General features: G+C 35.0%; 3 protein-coding genes across 4 annotated transcripts; 1 reads left to right on the top strand and 2 right to left on the bottom strand.

The window, feature by feature from the left end:
• Positions 2,987 to 6,384, top strand: LOC109714711 (remorin-like). The gene is made up of 5 exons (XM_020239406.1): positions 2,987 to 3,367; positions 4,324 to 4,374; positions 4,463 to 4,550; positions 4,985 to 5,066; positions 5,907 to 6,384. Exons 1-5 carry the CDS (start codon positions 3,169 to 3,171, stop codon positions 6,105 to 6,107), a joined length of 621 nt encoding a protein of 206 aa, XP_020094995.1. The 5' UTR covers positions 2,987 to 3,168; the 3' UTR covers positions 6,108 to 6,384.
• Positions 6,767 to 15,083, bottom strand: LOC109714710 (DEAD-box ATP-dependent RNA helicase 8-like). Of its 2 annotated transcripts, none has more exons than XM_020239404.1 (10): positions 14,362 to 15,083; positions 11,503 to 11,563; positions 10,322 to 10,556; positions 9,744 to 9,982; positions 8,831 to 9,082; positions 8,566 to 8,746; positions 8,169 to 8,257; positions 7,664 to 7,737; positions 7,433 to 7,564; positions 6,767 to 7,312 (listed from the first exon to the last, which is right to left on the bottom strand). In XM_020239404.1, exons 1-9 carry the CDS (start codon positions 14,637 to 14,639, stop codon positions 7,486 to 7,488), a joined length of 1,488 nt encoding a protein of 495 aa, XP_020094993.1. In that variant the 5' UTR covers positions 14,640 to 15,083; the 3' UTR covers positions 6,767 to 7,312; positions 7,433 to 7,485. The 2 variants fall into 2 exon arrangements, with proteins under 2 accessions (XP_020094993.1, XP_020094994.1); XM_020239405.1 differs by having other exon boundaries at positions 7,414 to 7,564.
• LOC109714051 (transcription factor LAF1-like) lies at positions 16,585 to 19,497 on the bottom strand. Its single transcript, XM_020238453.1, has 3 exons — positions 19,362 to 19,497; positions 18,786 to 18,915; positions 16,585 to 17,386 (listed from the first exon to the last, which is right to left on the bottom strand). Exons 1-3 carry the CDS (start codon positions 19,495 to 19,497, stop codon positions 16,585 to 16,587), a joined length of 1,068 nt encoding a protein of 355 aa, XP_020094042.1.

Genomic DNA, 24,654 nt, shown 5'->3' on the forward strand with positions numbered 1-24,654 from the left:
GAAATTATCTCCCACCTGTCACGGTTCGTACGTTGCGTTTAAATCTCACCGCAGGTTATCGTACGCTTTAGTTCACCGCCCATATTATTGCTAGTAGTCCCGTGAATCCATCTCATGGGCCATGGCCCCACGAAATAAGGATTTATTAAAAGGATTTTGGATTTATCCTACACGTAACTTCACCGCCTTATTAAATTCGTCATTCTAACTGGTGCAAACAAGTGGTGGTGTAGGTGGCTTATTAAATGTGGCCGAGATCTCCTTGAAACGGATCAGTTAAGCACCCGCCACGTGGATTTATATACCACCGCTAATTCCTGAGTTTTTATTATTCTACGTGTAACTAATGATGATCCAAAAATATATTGATGGGTTAGCTTTATACAAATAATTTCGAAATATAATTTATTTTTAAGTTTCTTTTGATATGATAGCTCAATTTTGCGACTGTAGAATGCTAGACAATTAGGTTATTTGTGCAAAATAAATTTATTAATTATATTTTTTTGATATTCTGTGACAAATAAATAAAATATTAAAATACTGGGCATTTATTGTGGATGTTTTTTTTTGAGAAAAAGGTAGATTGCTTTTCGCTTCATTTATTCGAAAAATAAATTAAGTTATAAAAAATGAGGCAATAATACCAAAAAAATTTTTTTTTTTTTTTTGCGGATGTTACTATTGATAATGCGTACGATGGTATTATATATATCAATATAAAAAATATTAAGTTAGTAAATTGGGTAGCTTAATAGTCTAGAAGGGCAGTATTAGAGTATTCATAGACGTGCAAGGGACTAACGAGAAAAAAAAAAGAAGAAGAAGAAGAAAGGAGCTGTTGTTCTTAGAACGATGACTATTTATGCAGAGTAAAAAAAATTAACACAAGTAGATAAAAATTATATGCTCAAATTGTAAGTATTGTTTTGGTAATGTTAATTTTCTTTAAAAAGAAAAGCAGCTAACTTTATAGGAATCTGTCCACGCTGATGGTTGTCAATCATTGGACAATTCATACGCGAAAAGAAGAGAATGTTTAGTTCAAGCTCATCCCAATGCTTTGTGCGTCTCCAATTTACTTTTTTTTTAAGGGTAAGTGCCATTTATGGTCAGTGGGTTGGTATCTTAAGCAGGCATTTTCCTATAGTTACAAGGATTATATTCCCACAATATCATATCAATCACCACTAAATAAGAGAACATAGGTCCAAGCGCTACATATTATGTGCCATAATATTTGCTCTCCCTTATAAAATTCGATCAAAGCAAAAATGGAAACATTACCGTTGGTATGACAAACTCTGTCAATATATTATCCCCAAATCATTCTATTCTTCAAATTGTACAAAATAAATAGAGTGATAACTAATCAAGCTCAAAGAAGCTATCGTCGACATCTTCATAAAATAAATGGAGTGACAGCTAATCACGCCCATAGAATCTATCATTAATATTAGAGAGTGCCTATCATAATAGAAAATTAGACATCGAAAACGATTGTAGCTATGGGTACTCTTTAAAAATTTTTATAAAACTACTAATATGCTAACATATTGATATATTATGTACAATCTAGCTCAACTAGTATACTAGTAGAGACCGATGGCACCAGAAGGGTATGCAAAGCATTACTCATATTGAGATTTTCGGAGAGCTTTAAGGGGGTCTACGATCGCTTTATTTTTTTGGATCTCAAAAATTGGAATTCGCGACTTAAAAAAATTTATAGGTTTGACATCTATTTCGATGCTGAGGTTACGAGATTATCCGAACTCTTGCTCATAATTGAACGGAGATGGATCCTTCTATTTCCGATTGAGTAGAAAGCGGGGTGGAGTTTTCAAAATTCATTGAGTCCCTGCCGACCAATCAGAGGACCACAACATGAGGTGCCATTAGGATAAATTAGTGATAACAGCGAAGACACCCTGTCCATTGCCCAAACCTACACTGTTTCTTGGCCCTACTTTGTTTGTTGAGGTTGGACCGGATCATTTGGGACCTCTATGATGTCACCCTCTTTTTATTTATTTTTTTTTCCTTTTTTTTTTTTCAATTTTGATTCCGTCCACACAGCATATTTTCAGTTATTCACAACAACAATGTAGTTAAATGTCATAAATTTTTTTTCTAAGTTTCTAGAAATATTTAGCAATATTATTACAAAAAATTATAATTATGTAGGAAGATAATTATTTATCCACATATCATGCATCTATCAACTTTGGATAACCGTTTATATTATCGGTTCTTTCAACGTTTAAACTATAATATTTTGTCTGATAAAAACTTAAATAATTAGATTGCAATCATGAGATGAATGATGGTTGGATAAATCTTTATAAAAGAATTAGGCTTAGTTTGGTATTGAGGTTTAATCTAAGTTGAGGAAAAAGCATATAGAAATATGCTTCTGCGTTCTCCGATAGGACAGAAAATATATCTTAACCGACTCATTGCGATATGCGGAACGTAATATTACGTAAGAAAACAAATATGATATTTTTCCAATGTATTTTCTCATCGCATGTAACGCAATTTCCTTGCAAACCCAAACGAATTTTAATAATATTATTAAAATATAACTGATCTTGATATTAACAAATAAAGAAACTGAATTTGGATTCTAGTTTTAGTTATTATATGCACCAAGCGAACTTAAACACCGATCTACTACTCATCTCTACTACCAACACCTCTCTTTGTAATAGTTTAAGGCATCCAAGATCTAACTTAGTAAAATTTTAAAATTCAAAATAAAATTTTAAAGCTCGGGGCTATTTATTTATCTTTTATCTATTCTACCCTAATATATCTTTATTAAAATATAAAATAAAAATGTCTCAGTGCTCTGTACTTATTTCTTCTGGTCCCTTTCTGTCCTCGTCCACCTTACCTGAATGATAATATAAGTAAATAAATAAATAAAATAAATAAAATACTCTGTGATAAAAAAGCTTCCACAGTCGTTAATAAAAGTTCCCCTGTGTTCTCATTTTTATCTATTTCACTTCCGTATCTCTTTTATTAATTTATAAAGGAGCCCTATATATCTCTTTTACCAGTGCTCTTCCTCTTGCTGTATTCGGTGGTATCCGAGGTTTGTCTCGTTCCCTTGTTGAGAGAGAGAGAGAGAGAGAGAGAGAGAGAGAGAGGGAGAGGGATATGGCGGAGGAGGGTTCCAAGAAGGTGGAGGTGGAGGCAGCTCCGGAGGCGCCGGCGCCGCCACCTTCCGCGGCGGCGCCGCCGCCGGAGCCCGCGAAGGACGTCGCCGAGGAGAAGGAGGTGATCCCGCAGCCGCCGCCAACGCCTCCGGTGGCGGAGGAGAAACCCGACAATTCGAAGGCTCTCGCCATCGTGGAAAGTGAGACCTCTCCCAATCTCTCTCTCTCTCTCTCTCTCTCTCTCTCCAATTTCTTTTTTTTTGTTGATGATTATGGTGTTCGAGAAAACTACGATCGATGGAAATTATGGCTTTTTTTGTGAAAAAAGAATATAATTATGAGTACATAATTATGGAATTTTGGAAGGAATCTTACGTGAAATCCAAGATCTAGAGCTATTTTCGTTCGACTTCTTGGGTAATTAGAGCTTGAATTAGGCGAATCCTTTAATTAGAAGTTTATTTTTGATGTGTATAATTTATGTTCCGCACGCTTCTCGTGGTTAATTAGTGTTTTCTTGATGATTGCGAGATAATCTAGAAATAGGATGAGCGAATTTTTCCTTTGAAGAATCACACATATGATTTGTGGATAACAAATCCAAATTTATTTGGATTTCTTTCCCCTGGGGGGAAGAGTAAAACCATTTGGATTATCTTCGGTTCCTGCAATCTATGTCCTTTTTTTAGTTTATTCTGTAATAGTTGGTAAATATTTCTCTACAGTAACTCCATTTCAGGAACATTTTGCCTACTTCATTTATTAGTTAGCTTTTATCTATTATAGCAAAATGAAACAACTGCCATTTTTTCTGCTTGGTTTTTTGTTTTGTTTTGTTTTTTTTTTTTTGTTGTTGTTGGTTACATTTCAAAGTAAATATTTACTATGCTAGATAAATAGGCGCTTAACTATATATGATTGCGCTATAGATGTTTTCTTCCTACACAAATAACCACATAGCTCCTTGTAGCTATGTCTATTGAAAGTGATACCATACCAACTTATTTCTGCTTAACTTTCGCGCCATTTCCTAATAAAGGAAAAATATAGGTGTTATGTATCTTTCATTAAGCTTATGAGATGCCTAGATGCAAAATACTTGTTTGATTTAGTATTTTCAGCATTTCCATCTTACTTTTATATCTTCTATTTTCAGAGCCTGCAGAAACCTCGACTGAGAAGAGCTCAGGGGGTTCACATGACAGAGGTGACTGTTTGGATCCCAACTTATAGGTTATTATCATTTGCATTATCTGATATATGACTAAGAAGGAATTCTTATGGTCGATGCGCAGATGCTGCTCTCGCAAGGGTTGAAACAGAAAAGCGTCTGTCATTGATCAAGGCATGGGAGGAAAATGAAAAGGCTAAAGCAGAGAACAAGTAAGATGTTCTATATAGATGTTTATTTAGTTTTTTTTTTTTCCGCTTTGGTAGGTATTAAATATTAACATTTATTGTGGAACTGTGTTATTTTCTAGTATCTTGTTAATATCCACAAACCCGAGTATTTGTGCCCCTTTTATCATATAATTCTACTTCTTTTCTCTGTATGCTCAACACTTCGGATTTCTGCATGCTTCATTTTTTTTTTTTCTCCCCCTCGCTAGTGTGCATGTGGAACTAATATTTTTGCCTTTCTCTTCACGTTTTTTACTGGTTCTCCTAATTCAACCAGATTACTGGAAAGTTTTACACGGTGCATTATCTCTTATTCTTAGCTAGAAATTGGGGATTTCATTATCTATACTGCACGTAGATAGTTTAGGATATTCATCCTTTTGGCTGTTACTAATCGCCTTGATGTCATCATGCAGGGCCACAAAGAAGATATCAGCTATCGCTTCATGGGAGAATGCAAAGAAGGCTGCAATAGAAGCTGAGCTTAAAAGGAAAGAGGTGAGAAATTTTTCATATTGCATATCTTTTCAGCAACAGTTCAAGAAGATGTAGCTGTGGTCCATCCACAGCTACAACTCCAGAGTGGAATGCTGAAAATTGAAAGTGGACTAACTTCTCAATCCAGATTGATAGACTGTAAGAAGACATTAGAGTTGGTTTAGGTCATTCCAAATTTTTTTGAGTTATGACTTAGTAGTAGTTATATAACAGCACTCATTTGAATTATCCTATATAGCTGAAGATGAGTTCATGTTTTAGATATACTACTGCCATGCCCATGTTAGACGGCAAGTTTATTGTGCAGTTGTAGAGCCTGGGGAACTAACAACTGGATAGGGAACTTCAAACTGCGTGACGTTATACAAACGGAGATGCTGGGAATTTGAAGGACGTGAGGATTTTTGTTATTAGAACAGTTGAATTTGTCTTGCATTCAGTCTTGGCTCTATAGCTAAAAAAGGAAAATTTAGTCAAGTTGCATGCTTTATACTGGTTGGTCGAGTATGAAAGTTGGGTTTTAAAGTTTCAGCCGTACTTCAACAACTTTTCCACCTATCTTATTTTAGCAGATGTAAATTAATGTTTTCCATCACCATTTTGATTCTTGATATCATCATTAATTACGAATCCACCTCACACTGGTAACATGAGGCTTGACAGTTTGACCCTTCTTATAATTAAGTCGTTAACACTTCTTAACCCGCATTTATGGTCCTTGTGGAGTGAGGCTGAGCTGTGGGTTGCTATAAAGTAAGTACTATCGTGTTGTGTTGTGTTTTATTTTAAGTACTTTCTACAAGAGTGGTTTCCTAACATACTTTTGCAACTTATGAACAGGAAGAGTTAGAAAAGAAGAAGGCTGAATATGCTGAAAAGATGAAAAACCAGGCGGCCTTGATTCACAAGGCTGCGGAAGAGAAGAGAGCAATGGTCGAGGCCAGGCGTGGTGAAGAGATCCTCAAGGCGGAGGAGGTTGCTGCGAAATATCGTGCCACAGGGCTTGCTCCAAAGAAGCTCTTAGGATGCTTTGGGGTCTAAATTTGATTCTGAGTGACCGAAGTCAAACTACGCCCAGCTCTAATCTGTTTGGTTATTCATCTATTCCATTTGTTGGTGTGTTAATTCTGTGTGTCGGTATTCTTAGATATTTTGCAAGTCATAGTGTGCTTGGTTTGTAAAGTATTGTTGTTATTGTATAGGGACATAATTTACAAGGCTTGCAGCAGTTTGATACTTTTCGTTGTATATCTCTATTCTTTAGCTTGTGAACGGTCTTAATTGTGCTCGTCGTAACTATTACTTTCTGGTTATCGAAGCTCTAAATGATTTGCATAGCACGAATGGTCTGTAGTAGGACAGCTCAAAAGAGTATTCTGTACAACAAAGTTCAGCTTAGTAAGGCTAATACTGCATTAGTGCGCTTTGTGATACGACGTATATATACCATTACAAAACTGAAAACTGATGATGATGTCGTTATTACCCTTTTATTGTCGGTTTAGCAATGCACTTCGGATGACAAAAATAGAAAATGCTTGTTTCGTTGTTTCAAGATAGAAGACTCAGCAATCAATGAACTTACAAATATTTCTCCACAGCTTAGGATATTAAAAGAAAATGAAAAGCTGCGAATTTTCATGGGTCACATCAGCCCTGATATTCATTCGTACGCTTATGAAATGCGATCAACCAAAAGAAGCATAAAAGACGATCCCACAGCCTCCAATAATGATCAAGTTGCTGTAGATTCTAAAGTAAACTTTGCACTAGATCACACTCATCTTTAATCCCAACAGACAACAGTAAAGCTGCCACTGAAATTACCCACAAACAACAAAGCAGTATGTGCTGACACGCAGACAGCAGAACTACAAGTCTAAACCTTTCGACCAGGTAGCAATATCAGAAACTCCTAGCTCGACCAGGTAGCAATATAGGAAACTCCTAGCTTAATACAGGACAATCGAAGTGTCGGTAAAAGTAGACACCATAGAGAACTGATTGACAGACTTGTTAATATAGATAATGAAATCAAAAGCAACTTGAGCGGTGTCAAGGAAGACCCTTCAATATAGTAGGAACAGGTCTCCTTGAAGCATAATAGAAGCCTACAGGTAACAGTAAGTGACAGTTAACCATTGGTATCAACATATACGCTGGCAGATCATAATATGTAATCCACGAGAGGGGCCCCAGTACATGTGTGCTCGAGTACCTCAGGCAAGGAGAAAAACAACAACAACCTGTATTCACAGAAAGCAGCGTTAGATACTACGCCTCAAATTAAATTTTAAACATAATGCAGGCTTGGGTATATGCGTATAAAGAGAATATTTTTTGTTACTTGATAACATGATATTTACAGAGGTAGTCTTCTAAGCCCATGAAGAGGACACAAATTCATCGCCTTCACAGATCACTGACAGTATATAGCCTGGTCTATCTGCGGAGGTATCGGTTTTATTTCAGTCCCAAGTTCTTGTTCAATCCTATGCCTGCCAACAGAGAAAAATTCATCAATATACTAACGAAAGCGGGTAGGAGAAAATGACGAGTAATAGTCATGACATTTATAACTAAGGTTCAGCATTTACAAGTTAAAGCGATCCTCATAGGTGATTAAATTCACTGCCAGTCCAAGATGCCCAAATCTTCCAGAGCGACCAACCTAAATAGAACATGAAAAGATAAAGAGTCGGAAAGACTAAATTAATATTGTGATCAGAAAATAAATAGATTATAAACACGTGGGATAACTTTAAAGGCCTACTTCGGCCCTGGTTGAAGGCTCAAGAGAAATACTGTTCAGCAAGAGCTGTACAAGAAGCCCAAACACAAGGCCAAATGGGCCCTGATCTAGGTGGACGGACAGGTAAGATGATTCATATCAACACCAGTCCAGTATGAATGAACTTTGAAAATTCTTTTCCTTCAGACACAATTACTCAATCACTAGCTCATCTAAAAAAGTAGCATTTTTCACTTCCAAAACCAATCGGGTAACAGGCTGAGAAATATCCAGCGGTTGGCATGTGCCATTATTGTAAATCTTAGTAGCTTGGGGGGTAAGAAAAACGTCATCTTGTGTGACCATCATACCCTGTGCAGATACGTTTCAGCGTTCTTCGGAAAATCGAAATTGATAACAACATTAACAGCTTGAATGTCTATTCCCCTTGTAAAGAGATCTGCAAGGACATGGAAAGAAACTATATCAGAAAACAGAATACAAATTGGAATACCCACAATAATGATAAGCATTTCACCACCAAAATAGTAATTTAACCACCAACCAGCAGAATTGTTAGATACATCTACATACATATATTAATAAAGGTATTCGCTAGGTGGAAGATGAGGATCAACTAACGAGCGGATGTTTCACTTCACACTATGTTCACCAAAGATGATTTACAAATGTTATCCAGATAAAGTAGCACTAGCACAAACATCAAGTTGCATAAGTTTAAAACACAGAAGATAGAAAATATAGTACCTGTGCAAACAAGGTTCCTGCATGCGCCATTTCGGAAGTCATGAAATACTCTGTTACGATGGTCTTGCAACATTTTAGCATGAATATAAAAGCAAGAATAACCAAGTTCAGTGATCTTCTTGGCTAACAGCTCCACCCGGTTAACGGAATTGCAAAAGATAATAGATTGATTGATTTGAAGCTGACAAAACAAGGCCAAACGACACTAATTATTTTCAATTTAAATTAAATATGCGCCAAGCAAAAACTATTAGCAAATTCAAACCTTTGAGAAAAGAGTGTTGAGGCAGTGTACTTTCTGCCTTTCTTCTACAAAAGCGTAAAACTGCGTTATTCCTTTCAAAGTAAGCTCATCCATCAGATTAATTACATAAGGTCTTGGTAAATATCTGTCTTTGAAATCCTTGACAGTAACAGGGAAGGTTGCCGAAAACAATAAAATCTGTCGGTTAGCCGGAAGGAAACGGATCAGTTGCTCTATAGAGGGTTGGAACTCAGGTGAGAGAAGCTTGTCTGCCTGCATAGATGATGACAATATAAGAATTTCTTTCATTTTAAAATTTGCACCAGGCTATTATAATGTGCAAATCACATGGAGCAATATGGAGTTATATGATAATGAAAGTGATTATGAAGGAAAACTGATAACAACAAATTATATTCCAAGTGGCAAAGTGAAAAATAAAACATCCTGGACAAGAATGCATTTGCATGGGTTTGGAAGAATATCATCTGAACAGTTTAATGCAAAGCCTAAAGACACTCTATACTTTAACATAAGGTACAAACAGTAAAGGTACTATAATTAGACCAACAAATAGAAAGAGATTCTTGAGCATGCTCACCAATTGTGCATTACTAGGTTTTATTAGGGAATATGTACAGAACAGGAAAACATAGTGACGGAGAGAATTTCATACACAGAGCAGTATCAAGTTCTACCATAGAAATTCAAAATCCAGGTAAGAAGCAATAGGAGAGGCAAAAATCACCAAATCTGACTCTCATTTTAATCAAACTTTGGAGTCGAAAGAAAAATCAAAAGGCTCCAGAAACAGAAGTTTGCTAGGCAGGTGAGGAAGAGCCAAAAATAAACATGCTATCTAGAGAGGCTAGAAGCTACTGGTCTTATTAAAAATATAAAGAATGGAACTGTATCAATCCAAACATAATGATACCTCGTCCATAATGAGCATCGAACAATCCTTCAGGATACAAATTCCTTTCTTAGTAAGATCAAGTATTCGACCAGGTGTGCCAATAAGCATATGAACAGGTTGATGTAATCGCATAATGTCATCCTTCAAGCTGGTCCCTCCAGTGGTTACCATGATCTGGATATTCAGGTGCTTCCCGAGCTCCTTACAAACTTGTGATGTCTGCAGAGCTAATTCCCGAGTAGGAACCAAAATAACAACTGTAAAGCACAAAGTAGAAATACGTAAGTATGCAATACAGCAGATCTCAAATTCTTCTCACATGAAGAAACCATTCTTAAAACAGTAATATGCAAAATACTCATTAAAAAAAATCAGCATTTCGTTGAACAAAAAAGGAAAAAAAATAAGTGCATGAATCATAATAATAATACTTGATCCCATCAAAGAATTCTGAGACAGCCTACATTAATTTTGTTCCCAAAAGGAAATATTCCCAACAAGTAATAGCATCTAGGATAACCAAGTTTTACTTTGTCCTTCATCAAAGGAACTGAAACTACACATATAATTTCAGATATTAAGGTATGAGAAGAGACCTTGAATAACATTTCTATCTTGATCAATCTTTTCAAGGGCAGGAATGCAGAATGCAGCTGTCTTTCCGGTGCCATTTTTCGCTCTTGCAAGAATGTCACTGCCTGTTAGTGCAATAGGGATGCTTTCTTCCTGAATAGGAGAAGGTCGTTCAAATCCTTTCTCATATATCCCCATAAGTAGCTCACGCTTCAGAAAATAATCCTCAAATTCATTTCCCTTAGTTGCAGTAACATCCTGTATATAGCATGTAAGAAATGACACATAAGAATAGTGGACGCAGATAGACACAACTGCTTGAAATTATGGATGATAGATAAGAGTCATAGCACGAGTAACTACACAACATAAATTTACCACGCTCCATGCTACACGGCAAAAAAATTTCTGAAGCATTAATTGTTAGCGCATGTGGACATGCTATGCCTGAGTAGCACTTAATTGTTCACGCATATGCACATGCAACATACATGCCCTATGACTAGCAAATGGCATCAGATGTGAACATTGGCCACTTTCTCATTTATTTCCATTGCATGGATAAATTCAGCTGAAAATATTGCAATATTCGACTACAATTTGGACATTAGGCCCCACTTGATGGTGATGAATTTTCTCAGATTCCAAAAATATATATTTGACTGTTTCAAGAAGCAGCCAAGGACTTACAAACAGAATGTTCACCTGATCATAAACCAAAGCCAAAGGTCAAATGAAACAAGAGATCCTAAAATTTATGAAAAACATAGTCCTGTTATTTTCCCTGATTATTTGCTTGTTACTCTTTTCTTTTTGTTATTTTCCTCTTCCTTTACCCTAATCTCTAGATGTGAGACGTAAGATATGGGGCAGCACTTTAAGAACTAGTAGAAGGGTGGCCAAACAACTTATGAAGCAAGGTGCCTCCGCCAAGGAAAGGCGTAAAACAGATAGAATACATCCAAGACAAATATAAATTAGCTAACTGTAATTATACAGTACATGGATAACATTGAAATGCTCATGAATGAGACCAAACATTGAGATTGTCTTGTAGTGTCGCGACTATTACATAATTCAGGAATAACCAAAGCGGCAACTTAGTCTAGAATAAGAAACAATACGCCCATTAATCCATCAATTTCATTCAATTATGACAGTTAATACAAGAAATACACTAGTATTGCGAATACATTAGTTTTACCTCTGTCCTATAGCGTGTATCTTGAGGTGGTATCTTCAATTGAGCCTTCCAATCTTGAGAACTGAAATAATCAGAAAAATAACAAAAGTTGAATCAATATAACTAATAAAAATCTATTGCACATTAATAACCTCGAGCCCACACAGTTGGTAAATACCAAATACATGCTTTAAAGACAAATGTAGAATGATTTCTATTAACTAGTGAAATTTGACAAGTAATAATGACAGGCTTAAAACGTTTTTATTCATTACCAGACTAATGTTACTGAGCTAAAAAACATCAAAAGTCCATATCGCAACAAATTCGTACATGCTACACACGAAAATTCAAGGAAATAACAGAAATATTTAAGTTTGGCAAAAGTAAATTTTCATGGCTTAGTACCAAAAAAAAAAAAAAAAAAACCAGCAAGTCATGAAAATAAACAAAGCTCATCAGCTGAACAAAAAAAGTGCAGTCCCTTAATTAAGTTGGATGGCATATACTAGAAGCACTTGAGCTAAACAAAGCAAAAACATCAACTATATTTACGTAAAGTGATAGGTTTTAAAAATGATGTGCATGTAACGGCCAAATTTCGTAAATCTTCCTTTGTCATATCAAGTTCTCAAAAAATACAGCTGGACAACCGGAAGTGCATCACAATTAGAAAGATCACCTAGCATGCTCAAACAAATGACATAATACAAGATCCAATGAATAATCTAATCATCTAGAGGAAAGCACAGGTTTTAATGCCATCCGCTTTGTAGTTTTAGCAAGTGAATAAGTTACGTCAAACAAATACTTCATTTGCAAGGTCAAACTAGAGAGCACTAAAAATTAGAAGTGTCAGTTGGCTGCATCTGAAAAATAATTGCACCAAATATTATGCTTCATCGTGCTGTCAAGTATTTGTGTATATGATGTTCTCTCAGATCCAACTGCTGTTCCTTAAGAACTAGCTATCACTCTTAACACCCGGAACCAACCTCACAATACAAACAGCCAATTCAAATCAGCGTTCATACTCAGAACCAACTATATGGATCCATAAGCTAGCATCCGTCATGTGAATCGAGGATCTGATTCTCACTTGTGAGTTTATTAACTTCCAAAGTAGTCTTTTATTTTGTCATCTCATTCTGGTAATGTCTGTATCTCTATTATGTGATGTTAGTTCCTAAAGTTAATCTCTAAAAACATTTTCTCCGCTGGACAACTTTGTAATGATCGCCATAGCTATGCTATCTTGACTTTGACTTCCTTTGTGTAGTCAAGGATCACACGCATAATGTCATAGCGTGAGGGTGTCGCCCGTAGCCAACCCAAGTTATATGCTTTAGACACAACTTTCTTAAAGTTGATGGTACATTTCAACTTGAACAACGATTTATTTTGTTTTTTCCTGGAAAATTCTTATTCAGCACATACAGACACTTTCTTCCATAACTAGCACCATCGTAACCATCGATATTTATTAAATTTCCATCCATTCGCCATTATAATTAAGACTGCACACCACTTATTCACTATGTTATATTCATATTGTAATCATGGCCAATCAGAGATATCTCATCATCCACAAATATCATAAGTTGTATATTGTTGAATGTGTCCTAAAGCACAGCATGCTACAATGGTGATAGTTCGGGCAAACCGGCTGCTCTGTTTTTTTTGTTATACAATTTCATACACAGCAGAGCTGTAGACCTCAACTACCCAGCAATAATCAACGATTGGGAGATGTGTCTTGCTTGACTACTGCACACGATACAAATATTTTTAAAAAAAGTGATGGTAAGTTGTAACATTTAAATGATATTATCGACAAGATAAGAGTTGGATGGTCTTTGTTCATTACTTTTACTTCCTATTTTATCCTAACTTGTCGCATCCTCCATAATACGCTAGTATCTTTCCTCATTCAGAAGCTAACTTCTCAAACAAGGCTGCCTTCTTCCATCAACCCCCAGCCCAAAGTGCGCATAAAACTTTCATATTCACATCCTCAAAGCATACCATCAATTCAAAGTCAGACACCACACAAAAATCTAGAAAGATAGGAAGAAGAGGAAAAGAAAATGAAGAACATGCAGCTGAGGATCAATGCATGCAAATCTTTTCTTAAAAATATTTGTGTTGCCGTTGATCAGTTGCTCAGTTTTTTGTTTGAGTAAGCAGATTGAAAGCAAAATAACGGATACAAAATGCAAGTGTAAGGACCAGATTTCTAAGTCGCGGAAATTTTATCTAAAAAAACATTCAAAGAGAGCCAACTTCAGTTTCTTCACATTTCATACAGATAACACGCCATATGAAAATCTTTCACAGCATCGCAAGCGCATGCACACAACTGATAAAAGGTCCGCTATCATACCGTTATCACAATGGGCCACGAGCTTTTCAAGGTCCAAATTGGCATTCCACCACCCGAAGTATCAACTTCACCAACCATATCTCAAGTCATCTACCGCCATTCATTTTTCATTTTTCAGTTTCACAAAATTGGCACCAACAGAAACCCCAGATTTCAAGAAATTTGTCAAGACAAGGTTAAATCAGCCAGAATGGTTTTCTTAAATTCTAAATGGTCAATTATCAGTTGCGAGTCTAGGAATACGTTTACTGACTTAAGAAAATAAGTTCTAGGCACAAATAATCACTCCACTTACTATAATTGGAGAAAATCCAGGGTAATCTTGTATTAAAAAGAAGAAAGAGAAGAAGAAGAAGAGGTATTACATCATCAAATAGTAATATACGAGATCAAGATAACATGCAACTCAAGAAACAACAAAAGAGCATTTCACTACTAAAGCAAGTTAAAAAAACAACAAAATTTTCATCTGTACCCTTCTCCCTTTCTTTTCTTACCTCGAATCAATGGTATCGGGCTGAAGCTGCTTCACCACCTCGCTTGTTCCGGAATCGCTTCCCATATGATTCCTTCGCAGCCACTGCTGTTGCAGCGGCTGCTGCGTTTGGAACTGCTGCTGCCCCTGCAGCGGATTCCTCTGCACATACTGCGATTGCGGCTGCGGCTGGAGCTGCGGCTGCAGCTGAGGGTTTCTCCCATAATAATTAGGGTTTCCGCCCATATGCCCCCCACGGCCGTTGTCCATCCCGGGAGGGTATCTACCTCTAGGGTTCATTCTCTCTTCTTTTCTCTAACGCTACAATAATCCTAAAACAGTGATACTGGAGACAACGAAAACAATCTCCAACAGAAACAATAAAACAAAGCGCAAAATCAAGAAACTAAGATCAAAAGGCTAGGGTTTTCATCGTGCCGAAACAGAAAAAGAAAACGGGATCGAGATCGGAGGCGGGATCAGAGAAGAGATCGATCTAATGGCTTCGGCGCCGATCTGGGGAGCCTCGGAACCCTAATCCGACGAGAGGAGACGACGATTTGCGAGGAGAAAAGGCGGGGCTTCTCAGATCGAAGAACGGCATTTCTCGGGGGCGCGGAGAGCTCTCACGGACTCGAGGAAAAGGGCGGAGCTTTTGTGCGCGTCTCTGCGTGTGCGTATGTGTACGTGTTTGTGCGCGGGGGCGATTTTGTGATTAGGGCAACGGGGGCGGTGCGAATGGAGGAGGAGGCGGGGGGAAGTGAAATTACGAAATTACCCTTCTTTATGAGCGATCTGGAAATTTCTGCGACCGTTGTAGCGGCGCTCGAGTGGTGGGGATCGGATTAGGATGGTGGTAGCAATGGGCCTTTTGGGCTTAAATAGTTCATGGGCCAAATTGTAATAAAAAACAGAGTTTTAAAATATATGGAGACCCCCTCAACTATAGAATATTATGAAAACAGCCCCTTGTCACGGACTTAGCGTTTTCGTTCGCAAAGCCCGTGCGGCGCCCACCTTTCCTGCTCGAAGATGGACAAGCCTTTGTCCCTGTTGCTAGCCCGGACCTTCGCGTCCTACGACTAAGTATGCAAAGGGAAATGACAAAGAGAAAGAGGCAGAGGTTCTCTCAAAAAACTAAGTACTACACTACTTAGAAATGAGAATTACAACCTACAAACAGCATACAAACACACTCTCTCTTGTGTGTCATGGCCTTAGCCAACCCCACTATTTATAGGCCTAAAGGTGCCTTTTCAACTCACCCACACACATAACTCACCCATTATCACATACATAATGAACCCACATTATGAGCCCTCATAAATGCCAAAATCTCAAGAGTCACCCATAACTCCCATGAGTTTCATGGCTCTTGAGTTTCCCACAGCGGGTTGGGTTTGGGCCTCTTTGACAACCCGATTCGACCCGTCTTCAACCCGAACTCGCTAAGCAGATTTGGGCCAGGGACCGGGCTGCATAGAAATTTTTCTAAGTCCCTAACACCCTGCTGTCCTTTTTGTTTGAGTATTTTTTGTCAAAAAAATTCAAAATTTTATCAAATTTAATATATTTAAAATTAGATTATAGGGTAAACTTCAAATATCATTCATGTGGTTTTGCACCTTCTCATTTTAGTATCTTGTGGTTTAAAGTGTATTAATTTAATACCATGCGGTTTTATTTTTCTCTTTTCGTCAACTCCATTAACATTTCGTTAAATTATATGCAAAAAACTTCAGATACCACATCTTGATTTATCGAATATTCATTTTATTATCTTTTAGTTTTAATTTTGTCACTGGTTTAATGAAAAAAATTAATAGAGAGGATAATAAAAATAAAAATAAAACTAAGGGACACTAAACTGATACACTTTAACCATATGGTATTAAAATAAAAAAAGTACGGAACCACATGAATGGTATTTGAAGTTTTTTCTAGATTATAACTACTGGGTGAACAAAAAATTAATACCATACTCCTACTAGTTTCCTGTGGTGGCAAAAAATAAGAACCACTATTGAGGAGATAAATGATCACATGATAAATTACCTTTGTATGTTTACACAGTATCTACAATGCACACTCAATACACACTCAACACCTTGTCAAATCCTAAAAAAAATGCCCCTTGCAAAGTTATTCTCAAATTAAATTAGGAATCAATATGATCAACCATTTATGTACAAATGTAACAAATGCAGTGAAATTCGAATGGCGGGCCTCTAAATCGAGAAATTTCTCATGGCTCATGCCAAAAGTTACCAAAAGATGCATCGACCGAAGAAAATAGATCGTAGAACTCGCATCCTTGGATCTGACTTGCAGGCTCGAACTGCGACCTGGTCTCCGCGTAGATGCCACATCCACCCAATTCGTGAATCGCGTCAATAGTAGTTGGCGCATCAACTTGAACTGGTCCAGGAGTGAGCATTTGATCATTCGAGTTCGAGTCTAAGTGGCTATCAATTGCTCCATTCGCACTTGGTGCACTTTGGCTATTGACATGGTCCGTGAAGACCCAATCTGTAAATAGAACGCCGCTATCATGAGCATTATAAGTGTTGGTTAGGCTCGAGTCCATCGAAGACGATTCAACGAACTCCGAAGCATCTGAGGTTGAATTTTGGCAAAAAGTGTCATCATGGCTATGGACCGTAACATTCGAAATGGCGTCTAATTGGCAATTCATCTCTTCATTTGTAACAATTTGGTTGTTAGCGCAGCCCATAGCAAGCCAATCTGCGAAAAGAACTTTAGGAAAAGCTGTTTGCGGTCGCCCATCGGAGAAGCAAATACCGGCTTTGGTTGTCGCGGTTAGGCTTGAGTCAGTAGAAGATGATTCGACAAAATCTGAAGAGAATGAAGCTGAGATTTGGCCATTGGTTTCTTCGATATATTGTCTTAGCCTTACAGTTTGGTTATCTGAGTTCGGAGTTGTCGATCCTTCGATCTTTAGAACTTTCTTCTTGAGGTAGGAGTTCCAGTGATTCTTTACCTCGTTGTCTGTTCGGCCTGGTAGATGCATAGCTATTCGAGACCATCTGCAAAACCAGATTAAATATATATGTATAATTTCAATGCGTTTATAACTAAGTTATACGTACTTATGAAAAATGTAAGAAAGGGAGAAAAGAGAACCAAAAAAGGGTTTTAACTTTCTTGAAAAGATCACCCGTAATTTAGGATCGTGCATGTACTACACTTACTAATGTAATCTTCTGAACATTTTAGTGTGTACTTAATTAAATCTCTGTGAATTATACTTCAAAGTTGACTCCATGATGCATTAAAATTAAATAATTGGATTTGATAGGTGTGTTGAGATCAACTATATTGACCATACCACTCTCAAAATACTAAGTCAATATAATTAGTTTTGGGCACGTTTGATCATAGTTCCATATTGAACCGACACGTATGGATACAGAATATGGATACAACATATATAGTATAAATACAGTGAATATGGAAATTCGTAGAGATCTTAGGATACTATACTTTAAGAATACATAAATTAAAAAAAAGAAAAAAACAGTGTAAACATAAATCTTGATTATCAGAAGGCCTAAAATAATAAGGAATAATTATCTATATATCCCTCAAAACTTCTAAAATATCTTATATATTCCTACTTTAAAAAAAAAATTACTCCTCATATATTTTTCTATTGTTAAAAAATACTCTCGTTGTTACTATCTGTTAAGTTATTTTGGATTAAATCTGAATTAAATTTCTATCTAATTTTTTTAAAAAAATTCAAAATACATTTTTTACCCACAATTTTAAAGCAAATAAAAAAAGTTGGTGATAATAAAAGTGTATATTTGAAAGGGCAAAAAGTCAAAATATTTATTTTGCCTCTAACTTGAACAATACCCAATATCTTGTTTAGCAAGATATTCGGTATTTTTTCTTCTCAATTTTTCTATTCCAAATTCCAATTAACTTAAGAACGAATAAAAAAAGTAGGTGACAATAAAAGTGTATATTTAAAAAGACAAATTAATAATTTTACAGAGATAATTGCTATTTATATCAGTTTACTAATAAAATTTACCTCTATGATATATTTGAAAGAACTTGAAACGTTAAAAGGATATTTCTTATGTTAATCTTCTAAGGAAGATAAATGAGAAATCCTGAAATTTTTCAGGCGTATATAAGTAATTGCCCTGAACAATAAACATACTAGTAACTTTAAAAGTATAAGAGTTTTAACGTTAAAAAATATGATTAATCAATGCAATTAAGTAAAAGACCTACTTAAAGAAACAGATGATGAAACGCAATTGAATTACCGCCAGATTTAAGCGTAGAGAAGTGTTTAATATAGTTCTTAATTAATTAATTACTTATAACATGATCTTTTTCAGAAATTTCTGTAAGAAAATCACTTAGATGTAATCTTAATTAAGAGTGCAGAGATGCATATTTGCATACTTATTTCCCAGCATGGCATGAAGCTTCATGATAATTTCTTCTTCCTGCAGTGAAAATGTGCCGCGCTTCACTCCCGGTCGCAGGTAATTGATCCACCTGAGCCTGCAGCTTTTTCCATTTCTCTGTAACCCTGCCATTGTATTGTATAAAACATGCATGATGAGCTTATATGCATGCAGTTTAGTGAATTAATGCACTATTAATTAACTAAGAGAAAGAAACATGAAACAACTATATATTATTTTGATCAAGTTTTTTAGATGTTCTCCTATCCACACTCTAAATTGTCGCAAGAACTCTCTAAACAGATCCAACTTCATGAATCTTCTTAAACATGAAAATAAAAGCTTTCATATTAATTATTCACAGTTATAATTAATCAAATCAACTAAGGCTTGAATCATAACAACATTCATTCACTAAATAGATCTCATACAATACGCAACTAAGTACTAACTAGAAGAAACAAACTATAAAATCCAACCAAGCTATATATAAACGTTTGCTTTTTATTTTTGTTTAAATCATTGATTACATGTGTTTAAGAACTTCGCGAAAATGCTTTAACATACACACCGGCCTTAGCGGGAACTACGCTCCAACAACCGTGGCCGTAGCGGAGAATGTAGTCTCTCAGCTTCCGATCCTCCTCCGGAGACCACAATCCTTTTCTGCAGTTCACTTTTGGCTTCTCACAAGACCTGCAGCCCATCACTAACTACCCCTCTTTTGTTAATAAATTAAACCAACAAACAACGAATTATGCGATTCGCGAAATGGCAAAAGTTTTCGCCTAGCTTTTGTGATGCTTTCGTAGGCAGCGGCGGGGCGGAATTTAAATCGGCGACGAGAACCCTTTGGTTGTGTAATAATTGATTAAACAAATGCACAATTGCATAGTGAAAATGGAAATTTAATACAACTTAATTAAACTTTATCTTAGGTAGGTTAATGTTACACATCATGCATATATATACTGTAAGGGTTAAAATTTATTGATACTATTATCAATTTGTCTTTTTTATTTTTTTTTCCTTTGTTTTCATTTGAATGAATCCTTTCATATAAAATAAGCCACATATTCAACTTTCATATAAAAAAAATTAAAAAGTTATAATATTAATGTCCTTAATTAGTTTTTTGGACTGATATATAGTATTGAAATTAAGGGGGAAAAATTCAAAAAAATGAGAGAAGGAACGAGAACTCTATTCTATTAAGCGTTTACACATCAAAACACCATGCCTAATCTTATTAATTTATGCACTTAAAGAATCATCATGTTTTCGAAAAGCATAAGATAGTAGAAAATTAGGCTTTTTTATATGTTTACTACAGTATAACCAGATGATTAAAATTTTATAAACATATATATCTTGTGGAGTAGAGCTAGAATACTTGTAAAAGTATCAGCCAAGTGATACTTGTGTGTTTTTAGCCCTTGGATGGAGAGATGTGAGGTTGAGATGATGGTGGTAGGTGGTGGTAGGTGGTGGTAGGTGGAATAATATTTGATCCAAGGACTATTAGTAATCAAAAAGTAGATCCAATGGCTAAAATTAAACACACAAGTATCACTTGGGTGATACTTGTAAAAGTATTCTAGCCCTACTCATATATTGTGTATCCTTCTTTTTGAGAGAAAGATAATATACTATTCACTTCGTTTATTTTTTTTAAAAAATAAACTTAACTGAAAATATGAAGCAACTAATTAAGTTTCGAACTTAGGACAACCACCAAGCCCTTTGCATGAAGTAAGTTTTTGGAGATTTTTATGTTTTGAATTCTATTTAGAATTAGGTGGATTGTTACTTAATAAATATTCTTTTTTCATTTCAAAAATTAAGAGAAGGATGGATATATAGTTTCTATTTTGATGTTAAGTTATCAGTTTCTCATTTTACTAAAATATCTACAAGATCTTTTAGAACTTTGGTGCCTATAGCACCACTTCAAAGATTTTCTTCATTCTCTATGCATTAACAAGATGATACCTAGCTCAGTGTAACAAATTAAATAGTATATATATATCCACTTATCCCCTTTATACCCAAACGCAAATTTTTTATCCGAGAATAGTAATTTTTGGGCATCTGAATAAGCTGGTATAACTATTCTGACCAACACCTCTATTTTCTATATATAACTACCCACTATTTTTCGTATTCCATATTATCTAATCCAAACACTATTTTTTTTATCCCTGACAACAACCCAATTTTCATCCAAACGTTATTTTTCTTATCCCATACTTGTACCTATTCCTATAATAGCTAGTTCTTGCTTATATATACCTGAATCAAATGAAGCCATCAGAGATCTGATTCCATAGGCTATAGCATTACTATATATGTTATATGTAAATGGAAATTATTATCTTTTGAGAAATTGTTATCATGAAAGCACAATCTCATTGCCTAATGTAGCAAAACATAATCTCAACTAAATTTGAGGCTGTACTATTATTAATTTTTCTTTTTAAAATAGAAGTTGTACTATTTTTTATGCACAGGAAAATTTTCAAAGTGTGTTGCTGGCCCTATGACAAAATTTCGAGTTTAAAGATACATTTATTAGTCTTAGCAAAGTACATGCAGAATATTGCAATATATTTTCTTTTTTTTTTTTTGGTGCACTAACATCAACTTACCGAAATAGAGCAGTCAAGTAAGGCTAAAATAGTGTATTTCGTACAACAGTTTAGCATATTTTTTTTTTCATTTCAATTGATTTTAAATCCAATGGCTTTAAAATTTAATATTAGAAGGTAAACGATCTCAAATTATTTACAAATAAAAACTTTTCAGAAAGATATTTGCGATGGGTGACATACAAACAAATGGATTGCACACACAAAATTCATAAATATTACTTTCTCGTATGAGAGCGAATCATACCAACCACTGTACTATACCCTAATTGGCGAGCTCGAAAATACAGATTTAGTTGATATACAAGTTCGTTTATCAATCTCCAAAAGAAAAAAAAAAAGAAAAGAAAATTTTCTCCACCATTGCATGCATTGATTCTCCTACAAAGTGACTATTATATATCTATATGGCCTCTAGTAGAAAAATGATCATTTTGCAATGTGCTAGATCGATCATTCTATGCTTTAAATGTCCCAAAATCTAGTGTTTGGACTTTGATAATAATTTGAGGTTAATTACTGCCTTTTCATGTCACAAAAATGACTTGTTACTAATTATAGTAACTAACCATTAAGAGACTCCTAGTATCTTAATTTTTTTTAAAAAAAAGATGTTGCAAAAAATACTCTACTAGAGATGCATTTTAGCAGCTGTATTTAAGTAGTAGAGAAATAAATAACAGTTGTGAATGGTAATGTGGAATTTAGTCAATAAAGGAAGATAATGTTAACAGCTTGTCATATCTTTAACCTCTCACCTAATCATACATTTGGACTTTATGCATGGGATATTTCTTTTCTTTTTATTTCCGCAACTTTAAATTATTCTTTGAGGCACTCATGTATATAGCATTTCATTGGAACGTACGTCGAGATTCATATATAAGACTTTGTAAACACACTATTGAATCCTTCAAAACAATATTAAATTTAATAGATATGTTCTCTTCAAATCACTTACCACCCCATATTAATTTTTAGCATAATTTTTTCTTCCTGAATATTTTGAAATTGTGTTTTTTCTAAATTTTGTTTTCTTTTAATATATATAAAAAGAGAAGATTTGGAGAGCCCAGATAAATTTCCACGAGCAAATTCAACAAGAATATTCCATAAAAAGATTCTACAAGTATTGTTCTCGGTCGACGGATATTGATGGAACTGAGGAACTACATGATCTTTAATAGTCTAATATATGACAATCATATTACTAAAACCATCCAAGTTCACTACTATTGGTGCAAGTGGCTCCTTTCCTTTAAAATGGCAAATAAAATTTGAAATTGCCAAATCACAAGGAGTTGCTTATTTGAATGAAGTTAATTAATGTCAATGAAGTTAATTAAATCCAAGTTCACTACTATTCAGGCCCAAGACCTCGGAGGCGGGAAGTCAGTCTCGTGTGGGATAGGTGGAAGGTCGGGAAGGATAAACATAAGAAGCGATTTCGGCTTGCCAATCTAGTCGCCTGCTGGTGGATCATTTGGAAGACCAGAAACGACTCAATCTTTCGTAATATTCCCCCGAACCCTGGGATTGCGGTTCACAGGCTCAAACTTTTTGTGATGGATTGGGACCTTCTTCTTGGGCCATAAACATCTATAAGTAATTGTGTGTGTGTGTTTTTTTTTTTGGGGGCCTGGTTGCCTTACACTTGTAGCTTAATTCACCTCTCCAATGAATAAAGCGGGTAGCGTGCTACCTTTTTCTCAAAAAAAAAACACGTGCACATGTGTACCTTTTTTTCCATACATATGTGTCGAAAATTTTATTTTGATCTTTTCAAATGAAAATGATCTCTTAACAAAGTGTGTTAAACTTATCATAAGATAATAGCAACTCATATGTGGATTTTGCATTGTTGAATATGCTTCGCAAAAATCTATTTCTGAAAAAATGAGGTGGAAACTAAAGCGGATCACATTTTAGAGCAAAGGAAAAATGACCTTTTTTAAGAGTATAAATTTTGATCTTGCACCAAAAAAAAAAAAATTAACCATACTTAATTTGCTTTGCTCTTAAGATTTTGTAACTCTCTATCGACTAAAATTTAAGGACAATTTATTCTATTATTTTGCTGTAATATTGATATAATATGACAAAAAAATGTTAATCAATGCTAAGACCCTATTACGTTATTGGTGTGTGTAGTTAGTACTCCATTTAAATATTCTAAAGTCATTTCAACGTATCTAATACCTGCTTTACACGTAGCTCTCAATGTGAAACATAGAGGGAGCATGCAAATTAAATTATAATAAAAAGTTATAATTAAGGGGTATTTTATATTTCCCGAAGTTCAAAATGTAGTGTTGGGAGGAGGTTTCAATTTGATGAGTTCCAAACACAAGCACTACTTGTTTATAATTTGCTTATTATATTATTACTACAAATCAAACGATTGCATTAATTTGAGAGTTGAAACGCAAAATAATGATAACATTTTCATATATTATGTTACTTTTATTCCTTTTGGGACAACCAAATGATGTTATCACCTTCAAGTACTTCTATTATTATTATTATTATTACCTCTTTCACTACTTTAAAGAAAAAAAAGAGAGAGCAATAGAAAAGAATAACTAAACTTACATAAGCATAAATCTAAATGAAAGAGAGGTTATACTTACACCTGAACTTAATTAATAAGTTGCGGGATAACCACATTTTATTGGAGGTTATAAAAATAAACGAAAATCACACAACTTTATTTTTGTAATTATCTTTTAAAGTTTTGAAGGTGATGTAGAATTATGGTTTAAGCTAGCTAGGAAGGAAGAAACATTATTAAATGGATATACCACGTACAATATTTTGATAAATTATTGGAATTGTTCATTAGCTAGAGAAATTAATTAAGCATAACATTAAACTACGTACGCAAAAAGGACAGAAAAAATAAAAAATAATCCCTTAACTTTTATTCTCATTTAAAATAAAGAAATTCTTATATATATACTTGCACAAATACCATATCAAGCTAGCTCTACCGACAAAATTTGTTAGTACGTTTTCTATTACCCTTCAAATATTTTTATACTTAACCAAACGATCTAAAGTACATCAATAAGGAATTAATAATAGTTTGCACGAGCAACCTAATAAATTAACTGCAAATTAAAATGCATGTACACTGTCAACTCAAAATTTTAAAATAACGTTAATACGGCCATTAATTCACAATATTAATTATTGTTAAGAACCTAATTATTTTTT

Source organism: Ananas comosus, linkage group 8, assembly GCF_001540865.1.
Source record: "Ananas comosus cultivar F153 linkage group 8, ASM154086v1, whole genome shotgun sequence".
Taxonomy (NCBI): domain Eukaryota; kingdom Viridiplantae; phylum Streptophyta; class Magnoliopsida; order Poales; family Bromeliaceae; genus Ananas; species Ananas comosus.

Coding starts and splice junctions, on each gene's coding strand:
- LOC109714711 (XM_020239406.1), top strand. CDS start 3,169: ATGGCGGAGGAGGGTTCCAAGAAGGTGGAGGTGGAGGCAGCTCCGGAG. Junction 3,368..4,323: donor GGCTCTCGCCATCGTGGAAA/GTGAGACCTCTC, acceptor TTCTATTTTCAG/AGCCTGCAGAAACCTCGACT. Junction 5,067..5,906: donor CTGAGCTTAAAAGGAAAGAG/GTGAGAAATTTT, acceptor ACTTATGAACAG/GAAGAGTTAGAAAAGAAGAA.
- LOC109714710 (XM_020239404.1), bottom strand. CDS start 14,639: ATGAACCCTAGAGGTAGATACCCTCCCGGGATGGACAACGGCCGTGGG. Junction 8,258..8,565: donor CAGGAACCTTGTTTGCACAG/GTACTATATTTT, acceptor ATGTCCTTGCAG/ATCTCTTTACAAGGGGAATA. Junction 7,738..8,168: donor CTGAAACGTATCTGCACAGG/GTATGATGGTCA, acceptor TGTTCTATTTAG/GTTGGTCGCTCTGGAAGATT.
- LOC109714051 (XM_020238453.1), bottom strand. CDS start 19,497: ATGGGCTGCAGGTCTTGTGAGAAGCCAAAAGTGAACTGCAGAAAAGGA. Junction 18,916..19,361: donor CGTAGTTCCCGCTAAGGCCG/GTGTGTATGTTA, acceptor ATACAATGGCAG/GGTTACAGAGAAATGGAAAA. Junction 17,387..18,785: donor CATGCCATGCTGGGAAATAA/GTATGCAAATAT, acceptor CTGGTTTTGCAG/ATGGTCTCGAATAGCTATGC.